Here is a 22461-nt window from a genome sequence, read left to right on the forward strand (position 1 = left end):
CAGAGTCCAATAATTCCAACAGCCTGTGAGCATTCACTGTGATCACTGAGGCTAACAGTCCACATGTATAAACTGGTCCACATCCTTTCAGAAAAAGCCATTTGCAAATCCCAAGATCTTTGCAATAAAGCTAGAGAGCAGGGGGAGAACCTAAACCAGTCAATTTATTTTTTCCCCCCAGACAAGAACAAACAGTGTTGTCTTTGTCTTCCAGAACAAACCTGGAGAGTTTATGAGAAAAGTCTTGTTTTTCTGGCAACCAGACTGTTAAACTCATTGAACGATTTGAAGAAACAAGACTACTTGCCCCTGACTTTGTGCTATTAAAAATGTTCATCACACTGAGCTAATACAAAGCAATGGTTCTCTTGCAGCTAAGAGTCCCAAAGGGAGAAAACGCACTTTTAGTGTTTACTATCTGTAGTTAGCTGAGGTCAGGTTTTCAGCAGTGTGTGGGACTGCTCACACCCAGCTTTTAATCAAAACAAACAGCATGTGTCCGGCTGCCATTATTTATAGCAGGGCAGATAATAGGTACTGATTTATCTCATGGGAAAACACACAGTTTCTCACTGGTGCTGATACGACCCTGCATTTTCAATATGTCTTCATAAGGACAGTCTCTAAAATCAGAAGCTAACTAAAAATGAAGGAAAAGCCATTCCAGCTCTCTCTTCTCCATCCAGCATAGTTCTAACTTTCTCATAACAAACTGCACTTATCAGTAAAGTGTGTGAGTAGAAACTTCAGCCATATAAGCAAAGAGAGCAAAAGAAAGGAAAAATACTCTTTGTGTGCTTTATTATCTATAGTAACATTTTTAAATCCATGCTTGTCTCTCCTGTAACTCACAAGAAACAAATGCATTTTTAGCAATTATTTAACAGTAACTCACAAGACAGCAGTGAAGTAAAAAAGGTTTCGTAACCACAGAAATGTGATAATCATTACCACAAAACAAGTTTAAAGCTTTAGCTATGTCAGAGCTGCAACTGATTAAGTTTTTAAAAATAAATTACTACTATGTACACTACAAATACTTTTCATCACACTTTCAACATGTGTAGAAATTGACACAGCACTTTTAATGTCATAAAAGCTTGCTCAGAGCAGATTTAACAAGAGTCGAAAGGAAAAAAAAGTATTTACAATGTCTCTCAAGCAACTACCACTAATGTTATTTGACAGGAAGTAATAGAGAATATCTACTTATAACTGGAATGAGCAGAGCTTTTAGAGTTCCATGAAGCACAGCAATTTGGAGTACAGTGATTTGCTTTGTTTTTTGCTCTTTTCCCCATCTTAGAATCATTAATACAGTTGCCACAAAATTTTACCTGAGCTAAATATGACTCATAATTTATAGTTAAATTCACTGCCAACTGGCCCCAGTTTATATGAATAGTTTCCAAAATGCAATGAATCCCCTGACAAAACTCCAGGCACGGTTTCTGGTTTCCTAGTAAAAGTTCTCCTGGACCCCATGCACTCCTGCACAATGGCTGTGCTCTTACCATAAAACAGCCTGAAGGAGTAAGATTTATGTCTGTGCAAAAAGACCAGAACCCAGACTATGCACATTATTCAACACCATAAAAATAGAGACATTAAGACAATGAAAAAAAAACTGCTGAAAAAAAACCCTGAAGTAGAACTATAACACATCCATGCAGACCATCATTGGACAGCTGCTGGTGAACTGCTGGAAATATTCCAAATTTTAGCTGCAAAGTGGAACTCTCCACATCATATTTAGCCTTGCCAAGAAAATTACAATTCTCTCCTAATATTATCAAATAATAGGGTTTTTACATTTTGGCAAGGACACGCACAAAAGAGAACAGAGGAAAGCTTCCACATGGAGAAGAAATCTCCACAATGAAAGGAAATGGAAGCACAGACCCCCTCCTTATTGACATTTTTCATTTGAAACACACTATTATCACATCTATTTGCTTGGAAACATTTTGGACACCAAACAGTGAGAGAAGAAAATAGAGTTGTACAATAGATAATTTTTAAAGATTAGATTAGGACAGAACATGCAATAAGAAGGAAATCCTCTCAAGCAGGGCTATAGCTGTATGCAAGTTCTGATCCTTATCCCATTTCCATCAGAGACTAGGACAATTTTGCTGCTAGTTTTCTAGGCAACAGCAGTAGGGTCTCAGCAATAAAGTGGGATGTCTCTTCCCCTCCTGCCTTTCACAAGTTTTGAGTTTCTTTTTCCTACTGGGAAGTAAAGACTTGCTCACTGCTGAGAGCCTTAAGGCTAAAAATACTGCCAGGCCAAAAAAATCATGATGGAGATGATGAGAAATTCTTTTTGATTTATGTGCCCAGAAGCTGTGCTCCAATACACCTGGGAGGGATGCAATTAAGCAGTTAGACAACTACCAGCTCAGTGGTGAAGTTGTTCATTTTCTACAATCCAACCAACCCAGCAGCTTCTTCTCACACATCTTCAGCCCTTCTCCACATGGGAAGTTGCACCACCTGCCCATGGAGATTTTAAGCACCTAAAAAGCATGTTGGTGGCACACAAGCCCCATAGGGCTCCTAGGGCTCTGCCTAGACATATTAAAAAAAGAAAGTTTAACTATTAATGAGCAAAGAACAGAAAGACTGAAGTGGTAGGTGCATTTTTAGTTGGCTCATTTTCATGGATGAGCAATTTATGAGTGTTGAAAGGACTCAGGCCAATCTCTCAACTTTGCATACTTGTTTGTGTACTTACTGTTTACACTCTGCTTTTTCTCTGTCCCACTCTTTAATCAGTTGTTGCACGATAGTTTTTGAAGTGTCATCTTCGTTCAGCGACCACAAATCTTTCTCTTCCAGAGGCCTTTTGTACCCATGAATTGCCATGCTGCACATATGGAGAAAACAGTCCAATTCAGTTTGGAAAACTGAGTTTTCAGTTTTAAATCATTGCCAGTAACTCTAGGACTATTAAGGCAACAAAAGCAAGAAGATACTCCACAGAAAGGGAGATTGGAGAACAATTATCATCCTTTTTTCCTTTTATTGATGTTTGCAATTAAGGAAAGGACATGATGTATTTCTAATTACATGTATTTTATTGAAAACACTACCTCAGAAAAAAAAAAGGACAACAAAAACCAACTAACAGAAGCATTTGGATGAAATTGTGCTGTTAAATGGAAGCAGTGAAGCTTTAAAAGTGAAAATAATAAAGCTGATCTGGAATAACTGTCAGAGGTGAACAAAATGCAGAAGTGGAGCTTACTGGAGTAAAAAGAAAATCAGATTTTCTGAAAACTGCAGTTCCTCAACTGTAAAGGGAATTTTGTCAAGGGATACAAACATTCTAGTTGCCCAGAATGTCACTGGGGAAGCTGAACATTCTGGAAGTTTAGAAACTTCTCATCCTCTCACTAAAAAGAACTTTACAGGGCTATTACCAGGACAATAAAGTTACATGGGTGGAAGAATGAAGATCTCAACCACTGTGGAAAAACAGGGTCTTAACATGACCTTTGACAGCTGTTCCACTTCTTTATCATGGAGTAGCAGGTCCAATCTCAAATTTGCATCTTTGATACACATACCTTTTGTCTGCAACCTCAGCTGGCAGCAATAATTTATATACATAACCCAGTTTACCTTCCCTTTTGCACAGAAAATGTCCTTACAAAAAAGCATTCACCCATGAACCTCCACAGGAACAAAAATGCACCCTCAGCTTGGTGAAAGGCTGCCAGAATTTATCTTGTGGAGCACAGAGCTACATCTTGATTTAGGTTATATTCCTGCATGTGTTGAGCACAGCCAGGCTGCACATCCTATTTGTCATGATACTGTTGCTGCCATACCTTGCAGAGAAAAAGTTTGGGCTCTGTGTTTCTAAAAAGGCAAATGCTCAAAGCGCTGATGCTATTGTGGATGAAAAAGCATCCAACATCAATTACCCACAGAAGGAAAATCTCTGTACTGCTCACTCTGTGCATCACAGATCACAAGCAGGGTTTGGGTTTGTCAGCTGTCCAACAGCTTGAAGAAAAAACTCACCTGGTAAACCACCAAAATGTCAATCGTGACAGGAAGCCTGAATTTAACTCTGGACATGGATTCTATAATGAATTTATGGGAGGGAAAAATGAAAATAAATAAAGCAAGACATTGACTATTACTTTAACATGACAACAGTCTATTTTGATAATTTTTGGCATATTATATGGTATATTACATGTACGTACCTATGTCCTGATGAGACATAAAATTGATTTCTTTCATTTCCCATTTCCCACATTGAACTCCTTTTATGCCTAAAAATTGCATCATACACTGCCTTTAAATGACACCTATAAAGTGAAATGTCATTCTACAGTTTCAGAGATATTCATTTTAGGACATGAGCTCAACTTCTCTCTCAGCTTGGTTCAAACATAAATCCAATTATAGGGACTATTTTTGAATTGAAGAAGAAATTTAACCTGTGACACAAATAGAACTCATTTATTAAGACAAACCTCATAGACTTTTGCTAACTCGAGATGAATGTTAAGCAAGTAGAGCACCATACCCTCAAAAAACCCTCTTGAAATAATTATTATTACACTTCAGTGCTCATAAATATAATTTACACTGCTGTGAAACAGCAAGCAAGAGAGCTGCTTTCACTACACAGCTTCAAGCCATTTCTGATGACACAGATAATGGAAAAAGACTCCAAACCCCAATACTAGTCTTCATACCCTTAGTTTTTTAAGAGGGTCACTAAGTACTGCCATCTCTATAACAATCCAAAGCTGCTTTCAATGACAAGTACTCTCAGTGGATTTCTCAAAACACCATATAGTCTGTAAAATCCAAATAAAGCAAAGTGAAAAATACTTACAGCATCTATATTAACAGGGGAAAAAAATGGAGGCTTCTCTTTAAAACATGAAAGTATCAACTCGATGATTATCAAAGCAAAGTAGATGTAAAATGTGGTAAACCTGAACCTTTCATTTACATGGCCCTAGAGGAAAAAGAAACACTGTAAATGATTGCTTTATTGCACTTCCCAGTTTCCCATACTCTCTCTCTCTCTCTCCTTTTTCACTGCTTCTTTTGGTAATTCCTTTCTTCCTTTACAGTTGAATACTGCAAAGCAGCTCCTAGCAGGAATTATCTCACAAAAGTATGCTTGTACTCTGACAAGTGCCTGAGAACATGCTTATCTCCAGGCTTTTCATTAAATCATGTCAAGTTCAAAGTGCTTATACATCTTCACTGCATGCAGACACCCCCTGGAATCAGGTCTACATAATATCCTTTTAAATTACCTCTGGGGGTTCTCGCATGATCATGTCTTAAGCATAGGAATTGTCAACCCAGATGAGAGAACATCCTTTTACTTTAATATCTTGTCACTGACAAAGCAGTGAGTGCCAAATACTTTCAGAAGAAGCTGCAGAAAAACCACTGCGTTGCATAATAAGAGTTCCATCTGCTCTAGAGAGATTTCCTTTCCTAATCATGAGTCTGCAGTTTACTTAAAACTTCTTGCTGTGAGGGTATGTTCTTTATACAGCTCTTTCATGCCCTAATGCTGTTCTGAACAGTCCCATTGTTCACTTAAAATGTCTAAACCTTAAGTGCAAGAGAAGGAATATTTGGTTCTGGGCAGTAAGAGGAGGAGAAATGTTACCCAGACTTGTTCTAAGGCTCTGCACCCACAATTTCAAGATGATTATGGATTCAACATTGACAGTCCAATATTTTCACTTATTAAAGCTGCCTCTAAGTGGTGTTTGAAACGGACTCACCAGATTGCAGCTATTATCTGACAAAGTTCTACCCAGGCTCTCAGTTAAGGTTTAATTCAATCTCTGCTGGAATATTTACAACAGCCTGCTACAAGAAAATCCTTGCTAAAAGGATAATGCTGCTAATATTACAAAAAAGCAAGAATAAAACAAGAAATTACCAAACAGAATCAACACTGATTTCAATGAGAAGAAGTGATTATCTAAATGTTTTCCAAGCACTCTTTTTCTCTCCCAGGCTTTGATGATTTAATCACTGGAGCAATCTGCCTTGTCCCACTTAGTGAAATATGTTTCTGTGAAAAAACTCAACAAGTTTCTTACTTTGGGAGAACCTGCTATGTTTTCAAACAGGAGTCTTAACAGATATCTTTCCTCTCCCTCCAACTTTCTCTCTGTTTCCAGCCCCAGTGGAGTCAAAATGCTGTCCTCAGCACATCAGGCACTGATACAAGGAAGCCCATGGAGCTGTCTAATGTGGCCAAGCTGTCTAAGTAAAAAAGGAACTTAACATATTAAAATGTGTCCTCCCTGATTACTACCCATCCCCATTTAAGCAAAAGGCTGCAAAAGGGAAAGAGACAAAAAAAGACAGGAGTCTGTTCACATATACACAATGTTGGTATTGCTCTCTTATGTCTATCAGCTTACCAGTATAGCCCTGGGCTAAGCAAAATCTGCTTTTCGACATTGCCTGAGACATCCAGTTCCCTTCTAGTTACACAAGTCTGAGTCAAAACAACAGAACCAAACTCCTCTCTCTTTGGCAAAACCTGGGCTCAGATCTGACTCCAAACTCGGGTGATTCATTCTTTTCACATAGATGCAGATGCTACATTTCCTATTCTCCAAGTGCTAACAAGGATAGCTTGTTACCTGTGCTGTTGTAGTCATGATCTTTGACCGGAAGGGCCCCACGGCACAAAGCACACACAAAAACCAGAAGATAATGAGCACTCCAGAGGACTGAATTCCCCTCAGCCTTTCGTACTGGATAAGCAGTGTGGCTAAGAGCTGTAAAAGTAAATATAGGAACACATGAACACAACCCCATCCCAGTGCTACCCTTCTTTGCACTCTCAGTTAGCAGTTCTTAGAGCACCATTGACTGGAAGGACAGCAGAACAGCAGGACCTCTCTGAAATAAGCCCCATCATGACTTCACAGAAGTCAGTGGCAAAACCTCCATCATGTAAGGAGAGGAGCAAATAACACTGAAATAATTTGGTTTTGTGTTTTCAGAGCCTCAACTTCAGAGTTCAATTTTTAAACCTTTGCACATAGGGCTGGGAACAATTAAATATTAACTAGAAACATTTTAAACAAATGTAGGAGCTGCCATTTCTCCAACCCAGACAGACCCTCATGATTTGTCTAGAAAATGATATTTAAAAAAAAATTAACCAAGGGAATTAAAAAAACTTAATGGGCAAATTTTACTGCTTTATTTTTCATACAACAGCCACAAGCCTGTTTGCCATCCTAGCCAAAGCCAACTTGTTTTGCTTAATGGAGGAACAAAGACCGGATAACAGATACAGCTTTACAAAGTCCAATACTATACTAAACAATGCACAAACCATGCTCTGTTGTATCTCTCTATTTAGGCAAAGTCCCACTCAAATTCTCTCCAGACTTGGATCACAAGCCCAGATAAACAGGTGAAAGCAGGCTGGAAGGCAGAACAATCTCTCCATTACAAATATTTTAATTTACAAAGCTGAATCTGCTTGAGAGACAGAGATTTTGTGACTCCAGCCTTTTCAGTAGCAAAATTTGATTCAGTGATACAAATACTGAAATGCAGTTAAAAGAGGTCCAGATAAGGCAATGAAGGCAAAGGGGCTCTTCATCCTTCATCTGTCTAGGAAAAAGTTATTCATACTGGTCATAGTGGACAGAAACAGCTACGAACCACAGTGATGCCAACGACAAGTGGAGTTACAAAATAGACTGGTGGAGGAGTTCTGTTTTGCAGGAGCTCGTGGAAGGAGTAGAAGAGATCTGCCCAGCTCACACACCACAGCAGGACACCAAACAGCTGAGAGGAGGCAAACAGAAATGACATTTGGTAATGGGGGTGGCCAGAGAGCTAAACCACCCCCCCCCCCATTCTGATTCACAGATTCCCAGCAAAACAAACCTGTGTAAACACAATCATGGCACTGATCAGCTGCAATCTGAGGAACTGTCCCACTGCACTCAATCCAAGGATCTCATCTCAACTGTTTTCTGAGGGATTTCCAATCACAACCAGTAGAAAGATTATCGTATTTGCCTGGATTTCTCCCCTTATTTAGTTTTGTCTGGAAACACAGGCAGCATCCAGAGTAAAGGCAAACATGCCCTGAAGCAGAAGCCTGGTGTTTTTCTCCAGAAATAACCCAAGTTATTTAATGGCCTATGGAAAGCAGCTTTCTTGCTTTTATTAGACCCAACCACTCACAGACTTGAGGGGCTGCTGACACCAGAAAAACTTTAAGCACAAGGTGCAGATGAAAGAGTGGCTTGAAAAAACCCTTCTCATGAAAGTAATTGCACAAAGAGATACAATTCCCACTAGACCTACCTTAACATCTTTGCTCTGCAGCTTTCAGTGGTTTAAACATTACTTAAGGGTGAAGCAGCACAGTTTTGGTTCACAAAGGGGGACTGCTCAAGGTAGAGCAATCAGTTCTTCCCTCTACTGAGAAAGGTGGACTCCAAGGATGGATTTCCTTCCTCAGAGATCTGTATGCAAACTGCTCCTATGAGCAAGCTCTTCAACATGATAAATCAGAAGGAAATTAGTTTAAACCCTACTGCAGCACTTCCTTGGATGCTGAACTAATAAAAATGAAGTCTGCCTGGTATGTGGGTCACTGCAAAGAGCTCTCACCGTCTTGAACCTGCTCAGCACGGACAGCATGATGTACCCTCGTTTGTTGTGCCTCAGGTAGAGAAGGTAAAAAGGTAAAGCACTCCACAGGTAAATGCTGGGGATCCAAGCCAGGATGGTGTTCTGGAAACATGGTGTTAGGTCTGGGTTATCCGTGTGTATTGTAAGGTTGGAATCCTGGAAGAAGGACGAGACACATTTCTTAACAGAGAAATGTGAAGTGCTGCCAATTTGATTATCTGCTTGAATGAACTTGTATTCAGATCCTGATCAAGTTAGCACATGGCCTGAGTAAGAGCTTTCCCAAAATACTTACCCCAAGCACTTCTGGTTAATCTGCTCTAGTGAAAGGACTAAGTATTTACAGCTAAAAGGAAGGCAAAATCTAAAAGAGAAAGATTTCTCCCCAACTGTATTTCAGAGTTGGACATACATTTTGTAGTAGACAATCCCCTTTTGCTTCTGTCTTTGCCAAGGCTTAGTTACAGGTGCTGACAACACCATGTTCCTCAGGCATTCCCAGCCTGGAGTGCCTCTGCTAAATAAAGCTCTTGAGGAAAAATCCTCCATCTGAGAACTCATCCAGTGAGAATGTCTTGTCCAGGACTGGACAAAATGATCAGATTTAGACCAATCCTATGCTGACCTGGGAAAATCCTCTCCATTTATGACTAACACTTTGTCCTTCTTACTCATATGCTTCCAACTTTAATTACTTCCCTATCCTAAACAAAGGCAAAAGGAATGTACTGAACATGCAGGTAGGAATCAGGTTTTCTTGGAAACATTTCAACTAATGCTTTGCAGCTGTGATCCTGGACACCACAAGCCACATATGCACTTGTACCTAAAGATTTGAACGCACTGCACGCAAACACATTTACACAAGTTCAGATTAAACCAGAACTTTCAGTACGGTGAAGGGGAATTTGGTTTTAACCAAACCTCCTGGAAATTCACAACTTGGATTTTGCTACCTGATGTGACATCTTATACGTGGTAGATAAATACCTACTGGCAGGGAATGTAATGACTTTATTGTACTGTCGTTAACAAGACGACGATAAAGCTAAGTTCAAATATACCTTATCTCTGCACTACAACAATTTACTTAATCATTTTTGGATGTGAGCTCTCTGAAGTGTTTCAGTTACATGGAGCCAATTCTCATCCCTTGTGACAGACTGCTCGGAAAATCAATTTCTCAAAGTATTTACAGTCCTGCTTTTGTTTACCAACATGAAAGAGACTGAATGCTGAAAGCAGTGGTTGATTTTAGGAGAACTGAAGAGCCACCATCTGCAGAGAATCTTTCCATTTCATTGATGATCTGTCAGAAGGCATGTGCATCTCTGAACCTGTCCACAAACACATGAATGAGCTTGTTAATTGTAATGAGACTACAAAGCCTTGGCTGGGTGCAGGACAATTTGGCTGAACAGCAACACATTTGTCATTCAGTGCTTCAGCTTTGGCAGTGGTGAAGGCTGGCACAAATCCACCAGCTCCACATCTGAACTGCACCCTTTGCACAGCTGGTGCCTCTCCAGCCAAGAAATGGCTTTTTTGGAGGCAGTCAGGCATCCAGCATGGATCAGCAGAATAAAACTAGCCCAAATTTCCTCAACAGGTTTGTCCAGACCTCAGGCAACCTTCAGCCACAAATCAACAACACAGGGGCAATTACACAGCAATTCAAACACAAGAGCAAAATAAAACAAAACTCCAGCCCCACATTCAAACTATTTTTGTGTTTACCTCTAGCAAACAGGTCTCTGTCACCAGAATGGATGAAAACACTTAAAGAGCATCCATCTTTTGGCACATCACCAAAACATTTCAGCATCTCTAACGTAATAAGCTCCTCTAGCAGCTACCCTGTCTGGGGCAGGAGATGCCCTGTAGAAGCTTGGAGCTCTTTAGTTCCTAATTAGGAGCTTATCTACTCTCATTTATTCAACAAAATACTAATTTCCTCTTTAAATTACATGTGGTTTAGCAATGTCTTGAGCATGTTTGCAACTGTGTTCCCTTTGCTTATTGGAAAAAGTCCTACAAATGGAAAGCAGACAAAGAATAGCAGTAACTGAAGCTCAGAATAAAAGAAAGACTCTGTTTATGGGAAAAGATATTCACAGGACCCTCGCCCCGCTTTTTAATTTAAACCTTTCCTATATATCACAAATAGCTTTCTGTCTGACAGCAACCTAGAAACTGCCCCAGATGTCCATTAACTTCTGAAGTGAACACAAGCTGCCTATTGTATCCAAGTCCAAGACACAGACTGCAGGGCTGCCAAGCCATTGGAAGGTTTTCATTTACTCTTATTTAAACAAGGCAAAGGGTTTGCACTTCTGAATGTAAAAAATGCGGCTGGCCAGAAAACAAAATTTCTGTCAAAAAAAAACCAAACAAAAAAACCCCCCAAAACAAAAACAACAAACCAAAATAAAAAAACAGGAAGAAGAACCTTTCCAAAATTATGTGAAACTACAGGAAGCAGTATCCATGTGATGGCCAACAAGAACCTACCACTACATAGCTACTACACAGCACATGGGAACAGGGATACTGGGCTGAAGGAGAAACCAATGGCCAAGGTAAGGGGACTGACTACTGGCTTCTTGGTGATGTTTTTCCACATCCAATTCTATCCTGGATCAGAAAAATAAGCTTTTCTGGAAAAGATCTGTTTCTGTAAGAATCTGCTTCTGCTCTGACAGCAGACTGTTCCCATCCTGAATAGGAGAGGGGTCCCTATTAGAAGACATAGTGCCTAAAGCACTTAACTAGTTGAATTCTGTGGGGGCCAAGGAATCGGCCAGCAAACATGTGGTTGGTCTCCCTTGGAGAGCCAACCCTTGAACGAGGCACACTAGGGTGAGGAAATCCTCCCACCCATGATCCTTTGCAGTTCTATGTTAATATGTTGTACCCCATTGGTTTTTCTGTTGTCACTCTTCCAAGTTACATGTATCCCATTTGTTACCTGTTTCTCCCGGCCCTTCCAGTTCCCTATATAAACCCCTGTTTTTCCCTGTGAAACACGAGCTGTTGTTCCTGGCTCCCTTCACAGAGCGCCTTGCTCTAATAAAGGCCTCCATTCTGTGAAACTTGCCACACAGTGCTCTAGTCTCTTCTCCGTGTTGTTGGCACTGCTGCCGAGCTGAGAATGACAATCACTCTGCTGCCGGGATTATGCCTGTGCCCCTGGGACATCTTTATAAAGGCATTTCTTCAGAAAGGTCGCGGCACTCCTGCCATTGACACCGCTGTAGCAGAATTCTGTACAAGTAACTTTCTCTCCCTGAGACCAGACTGGAGTGGATTAATGTTGCAATGTGTCCTGGGACAGAATTCTTAAGTATTTAGTTTTTAAATATACTTTTATTTATTTTCTCCCTGGTACCTTGTTCTGTTTCTCTCTTCTTTGGATGTCTCTCTTTGCATTACAATTATGTTGTTATTATTATTATATTTTATTTCAATTATTAAACTGTTCTTTTCTCAACTCATGGGATTTACTTTTTTCCCACGTCTTCTACCATCCCAGCAGGGAAGTGGAGGGGTTAGTGAGCAGCTGCTGGCTGGGGTTAAACCATGTATGTTTCATGTAACAGGGACTCTGCAATGAATTATTATTATTACTTTTAAATCAGGGAGTCTTCAAGCTGTGTTTTTTATCAAGCAGGATCTGTCTTCATGGAGCTGCAAGTTCCACTTAACAGATTTATAAATCACCACACTGACAGTGTGTATTCCAACATCCACTCCAACCCTAAACAACTCATTTTGAGTCAGAATATGACACAAAGGCTCAATACAATCTCTCCTGAGCAAGACAACTTTGTTACATATTCAATGCAGCAGTAAAGTTACTGAACTCCACCCTGGAGAACAAACACAAGAAGCAATGCCCGAAGGGAGACACCACCTCTTGGCCTCCTGTTCTCAAGGCTCCTGCTTTAAATCTGGCTTTGTCTTTCTGAACTCTGTCCTGGGAAACAGAGCAAGTTGTAATGTTTCTTGTGTCCTGTTCTGGTTGAGAGTGAAAATACCCACCTTGGACTGTCTGGGTGTGAGGGTTTTCCTTGGATTTGCTGCTGAAAGAGGTCTAACACAGTGATATTGGGGAGCACCCCTATTCCTTGGCTCATGGCTCTGTGCTCTCCTGAGAGCTGCTCACCTTTCCCTGGACATCACAGTTCTGCCCTTCAGTGACAGCCCACTGAAAAGACTCTGCAGGCAGCCCTGTGAACCAGGATTGTGGTGACCCAGCAACAGGCACTTCCCCCTCACAAGGGGAAGTACTCAGCAGCAAATGTTGGGAAACACAATTTTCTCCACAAAACTCATGCCAGGGAAACCACAAGAGCCAGCATATCCATCCCAGTCAGCACTGCTGTCATCCCACTGACCCACAAGCAAGTGCTGAGGGTCACAACCTGTGACCTATTACTAATCCAGACTCACCATGCTCTGTGGCTTCTGACTGCCAAATGCAGCAGCATTCCCTTGATGCAGGATGCTTGTATGCTGGAGGCTCTGCTGGTGAGATACAGTACTGCAGAAATCATTAGACCACTATACTAAACTCCCTGGGCATATGATTTACTTTATCCTCTAGTACTAAAATACAATGGGAAGACCCATGGGAAAAGATGTTAGAGATGCTTATTACAGCTTCACAGAAGAAAAAGGGTCTCTTGGAGTTTAAAACTTAAAAATTAGTGGGGCTTTCTCCTGATCAGTTAAGGATATCATTGACAGGGGCCCTTACTACAGCTTTCATTCACACCCTTGACTCCAGTCTGTCTTTAGATAAACACAATTCTTGTATTAAGAGCAATCTGGACAGTGGGACTTACATTTAAATGACTAGTTTTAAATACGTGATCTTTAATTAAGGGAAGGTGCTCAATAGGGGAGGCTCTGAGCAGCATTAAATCTGCTCTAATACTTCATACTTTCTATTACGTTCTCCCCTCTGGAAAAGAACATTGCTATTGAAAAAGCCATCCTTGACACTGATAATGCCTTTAAAAGAAATAAAAGTTCACTGCCACATATCACGGGCTTCCTGCACATCATCCATTACAGCATTTAAAAAACAAACAGAAAGCCTAGAACTCAGCTGCAAAACAGAGACAGGGAAATTCCTGTCTGTCCCTTTCCCAAAATCCCCAGATGATGTTAAAGAAGCCTGCTGAAAAAGACCAGGTGGAGTTTTGGTCTTGAATTTAAGTCTAAATCAACTCCTACTCCATTACAGAAGCTTAAAATAAAGCTGCCTCACACTGGCTTTACCCAGCAGTAAAAATAAATATTGATGATGCCATGGAATGACTACCTAGAACAGAGGCTAGATAGAGTTAAGAAAATAAAGTAGGTATTTATTAAAAGCCTTCAATAGGTACACCTTGGGCAGTACAGGAACCTTGCAGAGGCCACACTCAAGATGGACAAGGGTCATGAGTTCTTCAGACAATTACAAGTTTGGTTTATCAGTGTATCAGGGGTTAATCCTCCAATAACAGCTTCAGGTAATGAAGTAATATTCCCCCAGTTTGATCTGCCCCCCTCCTCCCCCTCCCCCCCACACGCCATTTCACTTTTGTTTATACTTTTCGGGGACTGAGCCAGAGGATGTCCTTGCATCTCAGGCCTGGAAGGATTGTTTTGTCTGACCAAAATGTGAAGAGAGCTTATTCACACCCTATACGGAGTTCAGAGTTATATACTAATGCAGTACAGGATCTGAAAAATATAAAAGCTAAAATCTTGAAGCATCACTGATGTTGCAGTAATGTTCCTCAAACAGTAACAGAGAGCACCCAAACCCTAGGGAAGACTTACAACATCTCTGCAGTGTCAAGCAGGTTCTCTCCTTTAAATGGACACATTAATACATGCTTCTCTCTAAATTTCTACAGCTCCAAAAGAATGGTGAAAAGCACAGGAAACACAAACCCAGCCTTTATCTGCTGGAAGGTGAAGGCCATTGGGCTGAAGTCATTCACACCTTACCCAAGGCTAACACAAACCCTATCAGTGATTCTGTGTCAGTCATCACTAGCCTGCATGTTATGGAAGATTAACAATCAAACTGGAAAGCTGGCCAGGAAGGTACACATTCACTGTGGAAGATAGGGAAGTGAATAACTAAAGGTAACAGTGCTCCCTGTAGTAAATTAACACAGGAATGGTTTCTAACGTAGAACAAATCGTTAGTGGGAATTAAACTTGCAAAGCAGACTCTTCCTTCCCTTCTTCTGCCCTTAGGTCTGGTCAATACCCTGCCACGGACTTTCACTTGCACAGCCTGGGGAAAAAAATAAATAAAAGGAAGAAAATGAAAAGGAAAGGAAAGAAATAAAGAGGATGTTTTTCTCTTGGCTCTACCACATTGCCTACTCCAGAAATGAGAGTGGATCTGAACTGCAACACTAAGAACTACCAGGGCTCAGTCTTAGCTACAGTATAAGCTTCATCTCAGCCTCTCCATGTCTCACCTCCCATTTCTACCTGTTGTCCATCTCCTTTGCTAGGTCCCTGTTAATAAACTCTTTGGGACAAACTCTAATAGTCATTTTAGAGCATAAATGCCAGCAAGTACAGCTCCAGGTCTCCAGAAGAATGCCAGCTTCAAATGGGCTTTTCAGAGCACCATCACTCATTTACATTTCCAAATGAACAGCGTCATCCTTACACAAGGAGTTGGATGCTTCATTAATCCTGAGTGGTTGCTGCACAACTCAATTCTTCCTCATGATTACAGAACAACCTTTCCCCCACTTGGTAAGGGCAAGAGTTAACAACATTCCTCATTGCAGCAACACTGCTCAGAAAGAAGGCAGGGTTGAGGGACATAAACACTTACAGTTCTGCATGAACCACACGGTTAACAACCAGAAATTGTATCCTTCTGTTTTACAAAGCACATTGCACCAGTTCTCTACATAAGTGAAGGACACTGGGCAGGAAGCTGAACTTTCTTTTCTAGCAATAAAAGGATCTTTAGTGGCTTATTTTAATAGGCCTGGCAGAAGACCAGAGCCTACAGGAGTTAGTTTATGATTGTGGAGTAACTTATCACAGGTTTTTGCTCAAGCTGAAGTTTTATGATACAAATGCTACTAACCATGCCATGTACTCGAGGACTAGACAGCAGTACTAGACAGTAATTTCCTTTTTTATTCCCTTTTCAGTTTTTCAGTTTTAGGATTAGAAGTTCAGCGCTTCTTTGCTGTCAGGTACAAAAATAAGACAGGATGTAAAAAGGCAGGTTCATATTCCCCACAGCCATGGGAGCCACGTGATGGGCTTTTTTTTTTCAGAAAAGCACCTGTAGCCTCAGGGAGATAGTGAAGGAGACCATGCTATATATACAGATCTAAGACAACATACACCTAAAGTAAAAGTAAAATCTATCTATTTCAGCTGTTTCAGTAACACTCAGTCCTCTTGCTTGGACAGAGGGACATTTTTTACTTGTGGGGGGAGAGCACGGTGCAATCATACAGGTAAAAATGCTCTAGAATCAAAAGCAGGATTGAGAAGAAAACTAAACAGGATTGTTCCTACACAAGGAAGTTTCCAACTGTCTTCTAAAACTGACCACAGCTATATATTGTTGGAGAGAAAACTTCCTGTTACTGGCATCACTGATGGCTTTTCCTATAGCCTTGAGCATAAAGGAGTGGGGTGCCCTGTTGCAGACCAGTGTGATAATGACTGGGAGGGAATATCCTTGATTTAAGCCATCCCATCTCCTTTCAGTTAAAGGAATTCAGTTAATTTAAGGATCATCATAAATATAGCTCAATCGAAGAGACAGGAAAAGCACAAACAGCTGTGAATGACACAGTCCCACTGTAATGCCATTTTAAGCTAGCCCATCCAGTTGGGCTGATGTATACTACTAATAAAAGGATTGTCACAGAAAAATTGCCATCAGTGCAGTTGGAAAACATTCTAGAATAAAAATTATTTAACTGGGGGGAAGAGGAGAGAATTTTTCTTTTAATTGCAAAAATGTCAAATGCATTCTCAGCTTCAGAGAGAAAAAAGAAATTATTATTTCTGACTTTTGAAACAACTCCTATGAAACTATTTCCCTTCTCCATCTCCTTCATTCTTCATTCTGTTCTAATTCAGGGCTTTCTGACACTGGCATGTGACAGTGCATTGACTTCATCTCTCATGCTGCCACGAGATTAGCACAGGGACAAGATGCCAGCTCACATAGGCCCAGCATGGAATCAGGGCTGTTGGTTGTTCAAAAGCCTGGGCACACTCCCAGGAAGACCTCTGTCTCATGGCCACCCTGCTCTTCACAAGCTCAGCCAAGGAATTTGCAAGTGGATAATGGCTCGTCACAATCAACGGGGGATCAGGAGACAAATCAAGCATGAGCTTACTGGGAAAAATCAAAGACCTCATTTAATATGTTTTTCAAAATATTTTTAAATTAAAAAATTAAATTTAAACACTAATAGTCTCCTTATTTTAATACATTACAAATTTGCACACATTGAAAGGAAAGGATTATCTCTGCCATGACACAGCAATTTGCCTACCAGGTAGGTGAGGCCCATCTCAAAATGCTTTATATACCTAAGTACAGTGATTAAATTTTAGCTACATTTTAAGGGGCTCCTCAGGCAACTCGGATTCTGTTCCAGTATAATTTCTTTTCAGGAGGCAAACTGTATAGCATTCCAAAGTCCCAAACATGACAGCTACCAGCTCTGTCACATAAGCTAAAATGGCCCAGGGAGGAGCAGTTGTGTTGAAAACTGATGAGTTTCATTAACTGACAATGTCACCAAAGGACCCACTTGATACTGGCAGCTTTCAGTGGTATCAAGTTTTGCTCACAGCTCTCAGATCCATAATTTTTCTTTCCTAAAGAGTGTCAAATCCAGGCTATTTGACTATACAGTCTTGCCATTTACACACAGATGAACAGTATCAGGTCCTGGTTAATACTCCAAATCCAATGCTAAATATTTATATTTATCCTGCTCCTGACATTGAGATTCTCTGGCCCAAATCAATTAGCAGCAGCTTCCATTCAACTCATGTCAAAAATCTGAAAATCTTGGAGAATTGGAGCTTGAGTACTTAATTGATTTTAAGTTCAGGATGTTGCCAACCTAGCTACCCTTTTGAGAGAACATAACTTCACAGATTTGATGTCTGAAGGGACTATTAAAGTCAACTAGTTTGATCTCCCACCTGACAAGAAAAAGAACACAGGTACCTCATGCAGTTATTTGTGAAGAGATTCATAGGAGTGGGATTCAGCTAAAGTTGGACACAGTTAACGAAGATTAGTTAGCGATCTGTATCATGTTTAAATATCTATAAACAAGGAACATTCTATGTTTAGCACAGGGTGGCAGAAATGGGAAGCTAAAATATAAACAATAGTCAGTCTGGATCATACCGCTCAACTGCAGTGATCTCCTATCACCTTCTGCTTTGCTCATCCTCTGCTGGAACTGATTTAGCTCAAAAGATAATGGAATTATAATTAAATGTTACAATTAAATATTTTATTATTCATTTAGGGCCAAACCACATAAGTTTTGGGGGGGTTTAATAAACTTGTACACATGCTACAAGTATACACTATTTGTCATGTTCCTTGAAAGAAATATTTCTGCCTTACTACAGCTATCCTGAGTCTGCAAATCTTCAACTATCTTCAACTGCAAATAAATTAAACATTATGTAGTAAAAGAGGAAGTTAGGCAGAAGGGAAACTTGTGGCATTTTGGAAATGCATTTTCCTACTCTGCTGGTTGAGAACAGCGTGACTTTTAGCCCAAATCTACCAAAATTTGACAGAATGACTCAAGGTGAAGGAATACCCACAAACCTAAAGGTTAAAGGGATGCTGGTATGGGACTATCACAAAGCCAAGACTGAGGTATTGTTTACTCTTGAGAGTTGTTGCAATTTCCTGCTGGATTACTCAAGAGCCTCTGGATGAAGAAGGAGCCAGCACTCCACATGGGCTGGGGAAAAACAAGACATCTGTCAGGATACCAAGACACAGGGAGAACAAGGAAACTGAGCTATCAGCTGAGCAGTACCAAAAGGAACTGAGACATTGTGGCTTCCCTTTGAAATGTTCTATCATGTGTTCTTTCGTTTTCCATTTATGCTGTTAAAAAAACCACATTACCCAAAATACAAGCTGCTGGTTAAAGCCCAGGCACTTTGCCTGTCTGCAGAATGGTCTGGTGTTTATTTGCCCCTCATCCCAACATTACTCAACACCTGTGCTGAGCACTCAGTATTTTCATCTCACAGCAGCCACTGTGCCATTTTGTACCCAGAGAGGCGTGCTGCAGAAAGACGAGATTTCTCTCCACTGGAACAGAATTCCTTTTTTCCAAGTTCTTCCAAGTGCTTTTTAATCACTAGGCCAAAACACTTGTGTAGCAAACACTTCCCAGGAGATCACTTTGCTCTCCGCTCAAAGAAGCCACTCACGTTTTACTACAGTGGAGGACATGAGCAACAAAAAAGTGGTAAATCACCAGTATCTGCTTCTCAAAATGTTAATTGGCACACCTATTTAGCACTCTTACTATCACAGAGCAAATATGTCACACAATAAATAGGAGGTAATTATGGTCACTGGTAAAGAACACACCTAAGGCCTGCCTTGTGTGGGTATGTGATATCACATTCATCTCCTCCCCAAAGGCATTTAGCATTTATCCTAGGAGATATTAACAGCTGAAGTAGACAGTATGATTCCAAGTGTTCAGATGAAGAGAGTGTTCATAATGCAATACAAAAACATAATATTCCAGTTGTTCCTCTCTTATATATAAATAACCTATGTTTGTATTAGCAATTTGCTGATTCCATGTTCAACAGGTAAAGCAGTAGCTGGAAGCCAAAAAGCTTTTACAGATTTCTAATGTGATCTACAGCGTGCCCTTTCATTTCTTATTTCTGAAATGGGTTGAACGGGAAATTATTTTGCCTCTGCAAAAAAAAAAAAAAAAAAAAAAAAAAAAAAAAAAAAAAAAACAAACACAAAAAATGCAATCAGAAAAATTTCCAGCAAAATTCCCCACCCTGAATCAGGGTGAGCAGTTGAAACCTTAAAACTTCCAACAAGCCGAAAAAATCCAACATAAATCAATAATCTAAGTTGATATATTTAAAGATAAACATTTTCATGAGCTAATTCTGAACTATTTTGGTTTTATTCTCATCCCCTTTTAACAGAAAAGTTTTGTAGTTGATTTAAACTCCAAAACAAAGAACTGCTTAAACTGGAGCAGCATGTTTCCTTTCACTATAAACAGTTTTAAAACTGACACCAATACAACATTCAGCTTCCAAAAATGTTAGATTTTCTTTCATAAAAAATAGAGAGTCTAAGTTCATCAACTAATGAAAAAGTGAATATTAATACTGGCTCACATTTGATCAAGTTCTTGTTTTGAACTGCAAAACTGGACACCATTCATTAGTTCAGTCCACAGAAACACCAGCTTTTGTGGGCAGATTTCAGATAGAAGCCTCTACCTCATTTTCTTATAGAACAACATATTTGCACGGCAAATAATTTCAAGGTGACTGTCATCTACCTGGTCATCACTTAAAATATCCTATAAAATCAGTGCACTATGTACACTCCTGCTAACAGAAAATACTGCCAAAACTAGGGTAACCACTGAGTTCAACCTGCTGGTCATGGAGTCACAGTGTTAAATTTCTCAGAGTTGTTGAGTTGTTTAAAGAAATTAAACAGATGGAAAGTTGTTCTGACCCCAAGCACCTGTGGAAGAAAAAAGAAAACAGATCCACAGAGAGCACAGACCCCAGAGAGCAGCACAGAGGGCACCATGCTGGTGCTGGAGTGTAACACTACAGCATAAAGTACAGAATGATACACTTACTTCATACTTCAAACCAGGAAATCTGTCTGGCTATTTACATTAACATATCAATAAACTGCTACAAGAGCTGTTGCTCTACCAGCCTTCCTTGAGAAGCTAAGAACTGCTTCTGGAGGCAGCCAATAGATCAGGGAGCAGGGTCAATCTGTTTGTGCTTGTTCCTGTTCTAGAAGTGTTGATGGTAGAAATAATACACAAAAATACTTGTTTGAGCAAGCTTATCTGCCAGCTGTTGTGGCAGAGAGAGTGCAGAGCACTTGGAAATGAAATACAAACAAAGAAATGTAACCAAGGGGCTTAGGAGCCAAACTCCTCTTTTAAATAGTAATATTAGGACACATATTAAAAGGTAATTAGTTATCTGAGGATAGAACTCAGCATAAAGTGCTCAGAGCCAACTGCTTGTGCTGTCCTGTAGTAGCTTTCCAGCAGTGATGCAACTTCAGACATTCCATTTCATTCCGGTTCCTCATTAGAAAAAAAAATCTCCCTTGAGCTAAAGTGGTGTAAGACAAAGGGACACACAAAAACTCATTCACTGGGGGCAGTTCCAGATTCAGCATCCGTGCTCAAATCCCCATGGCTTCTCATGGTCTGAATGTCTACCTACACAGGAGAGAGGAAAACACCACGCTGTATCTTGGGGAAACCCAGTAACAGGACTTACACACTCTCGCCATCAGAGCAGACCATGGCAGCAATTCCCAAACTTTTGTGCTTACAAACCCAGTGCCCGCTGCAATCAGCCTTTCCAAAGGGCTGAGGGCTCCGAGCACTGACAAAAGTCACTATAATCCTCCGGGGCTGGTGACCACCGTCAGCTGCCACGAACCCATCCTTCTTCTAGAAGTAACAAAGCACTGAACGGGGAGCAGTTTGCCAGTCATGGAAATGATTCCCAAGAGCAGAATACGCGCTAAAACAGGAAGGAAGAGCCCCAGGCTCTTTAGTGTGAGGTGCAGAGGCGGACTATACTGGGAAATCTGCATCCCTCGTGGGATGCTTTGTGATGGGGGTCTTGACTCTGGTGTGGAGATGCTGAAGGACGAACAGAACGGAGAAGCCCTTCTGCTGTTCCTGCCCGAGCCCGCTCTGGGACGGCCCCACGACCGAGGGACGGTGCCGCCGAGCCCCTCAGCAGCCGCAGGACGGGGCTGCCCGTGCCCGCTCCGGCCCGGCCGGGGGGAGACACGGGAAGCCCCGGGTGGAGCAGGCGCGGCGCTGTCCCGGCCGCTCCGCGAGGCGGGAAGGGGAGGGAGAAGCTTACCCAGAAGCGGGACCCGCAGAAAGCCTCCATGGCCGCTGCAGGGGCGCAGAGCTGCTACCGGCGCACGCCAAGCACCGGGAGGAGGTAGGAGCCGGTTCCTTCCCTACTGGGCGGGCCGGGGGCGGGGGCGGTGGGGCTGCCGCGCCCCATCCCACCCTCCCCGCCGGCAGCGGGAGGAGCCCGGCAGACGGGCCAAGGTCGGTTCTGGGCGGTGGCCGGGCTGGCTCCAGTTCTTCTGTTCCTGAGCCTGGGCATCTCACACCATGGGTGACATCCCGGTGCCCCCAGCTCACTGTGACTTACTGGGACAGCCACATCCCTGATCATGGAGGGGGGCTTTGGTGGTACTCACATGTCAAGAAAAAGCTGTGGAAACTGTCATGCCTGGAAATGTTCAAGGCCAGGTTGGACAGGGCCCTGAGCAACTTGGTCTAGTGAGTGGCATCTCTGCTCATGGCAGAGGGTTGGAACAACATGATTTTAAGGCCCTTTCCAACCCATATCATTCTACGATTCAAGCAAAGTGGGTGCTGAGGAGTGCGCAAAGCTGGGCCACTTGCTGGCTTTGGGCTGACTGTGTCTATCCATCCAGACCACTCAGGCTAA

The 22461-nt window shown here is 41.4% G+C and overlaps 1 protein-coding gene across 5 annotated transcripts in view; it reads right to left on the bottom strand.

Annotated features, from left to right (window-relative positions):
• ABCC3 (ATP binding cassette subfamily C member 3) overlaps positions 1–22178 on the bottom strand; it is a 47510-nt gene extending 25332 nt beyond the window's left edge. Inside the window, exons 1-8 of one of the 5 annotated variants that reach the window (XM_038157260.1) lie at positions 21856–22178; positions 21114–21194; positions 8656–8832; positions 7693–7818; positions 6654–6791; positions 4862–4987; positions 4033–4094; positions 2738–2869 (exon numbers count right to left, since the gene is read on the bottom strand). In XM_038157260.1, coding sequence (XP_038013188.1) covers positions 2738–2869; positions 4033–4094; positions 4862–4987; positions 6654–6791; positions 7693–7818; positions 8656–8685 — 614 coding nt within the window. In that variant the 5' untranslated portion in view covers positions 8686–8832; positions 21114–21194; positions 21856–22178. Of the gene's footprint in view, positions 1–2737; positions 2870–4032; positions 4095–4861; positions 4988–6653; positions 6792–7692; positions 7819–8655; positions 8833–9894; positions 13106–13128; positions 14187–21113; positions 21195–21255; positions 21384–21855 lie in introns of those variants that run through there. The other 4 variants (XM_038157257.1, XM_038157259.1, XM_038157258.1 and 1 more) reach the window with 4 other exon arrangements.
• Positions 22179–22461: the final 283 nt, after the last annotated feature.

Source organism: Motacilla alba, chromosome 18, assembly GCF_015832195.1.
Source record: "Motacilla alba alba isolate MOTALB_02 chromosome 18, Motacilla_alba_V1.0_pri, whole genome shotgun sequence".
Taxonomy (NCBI): Eukaryota; Metazoa; Chordata; class Aves; order Passeriformes; family Motacillidae; genus Motacilla; species Motacilla alba.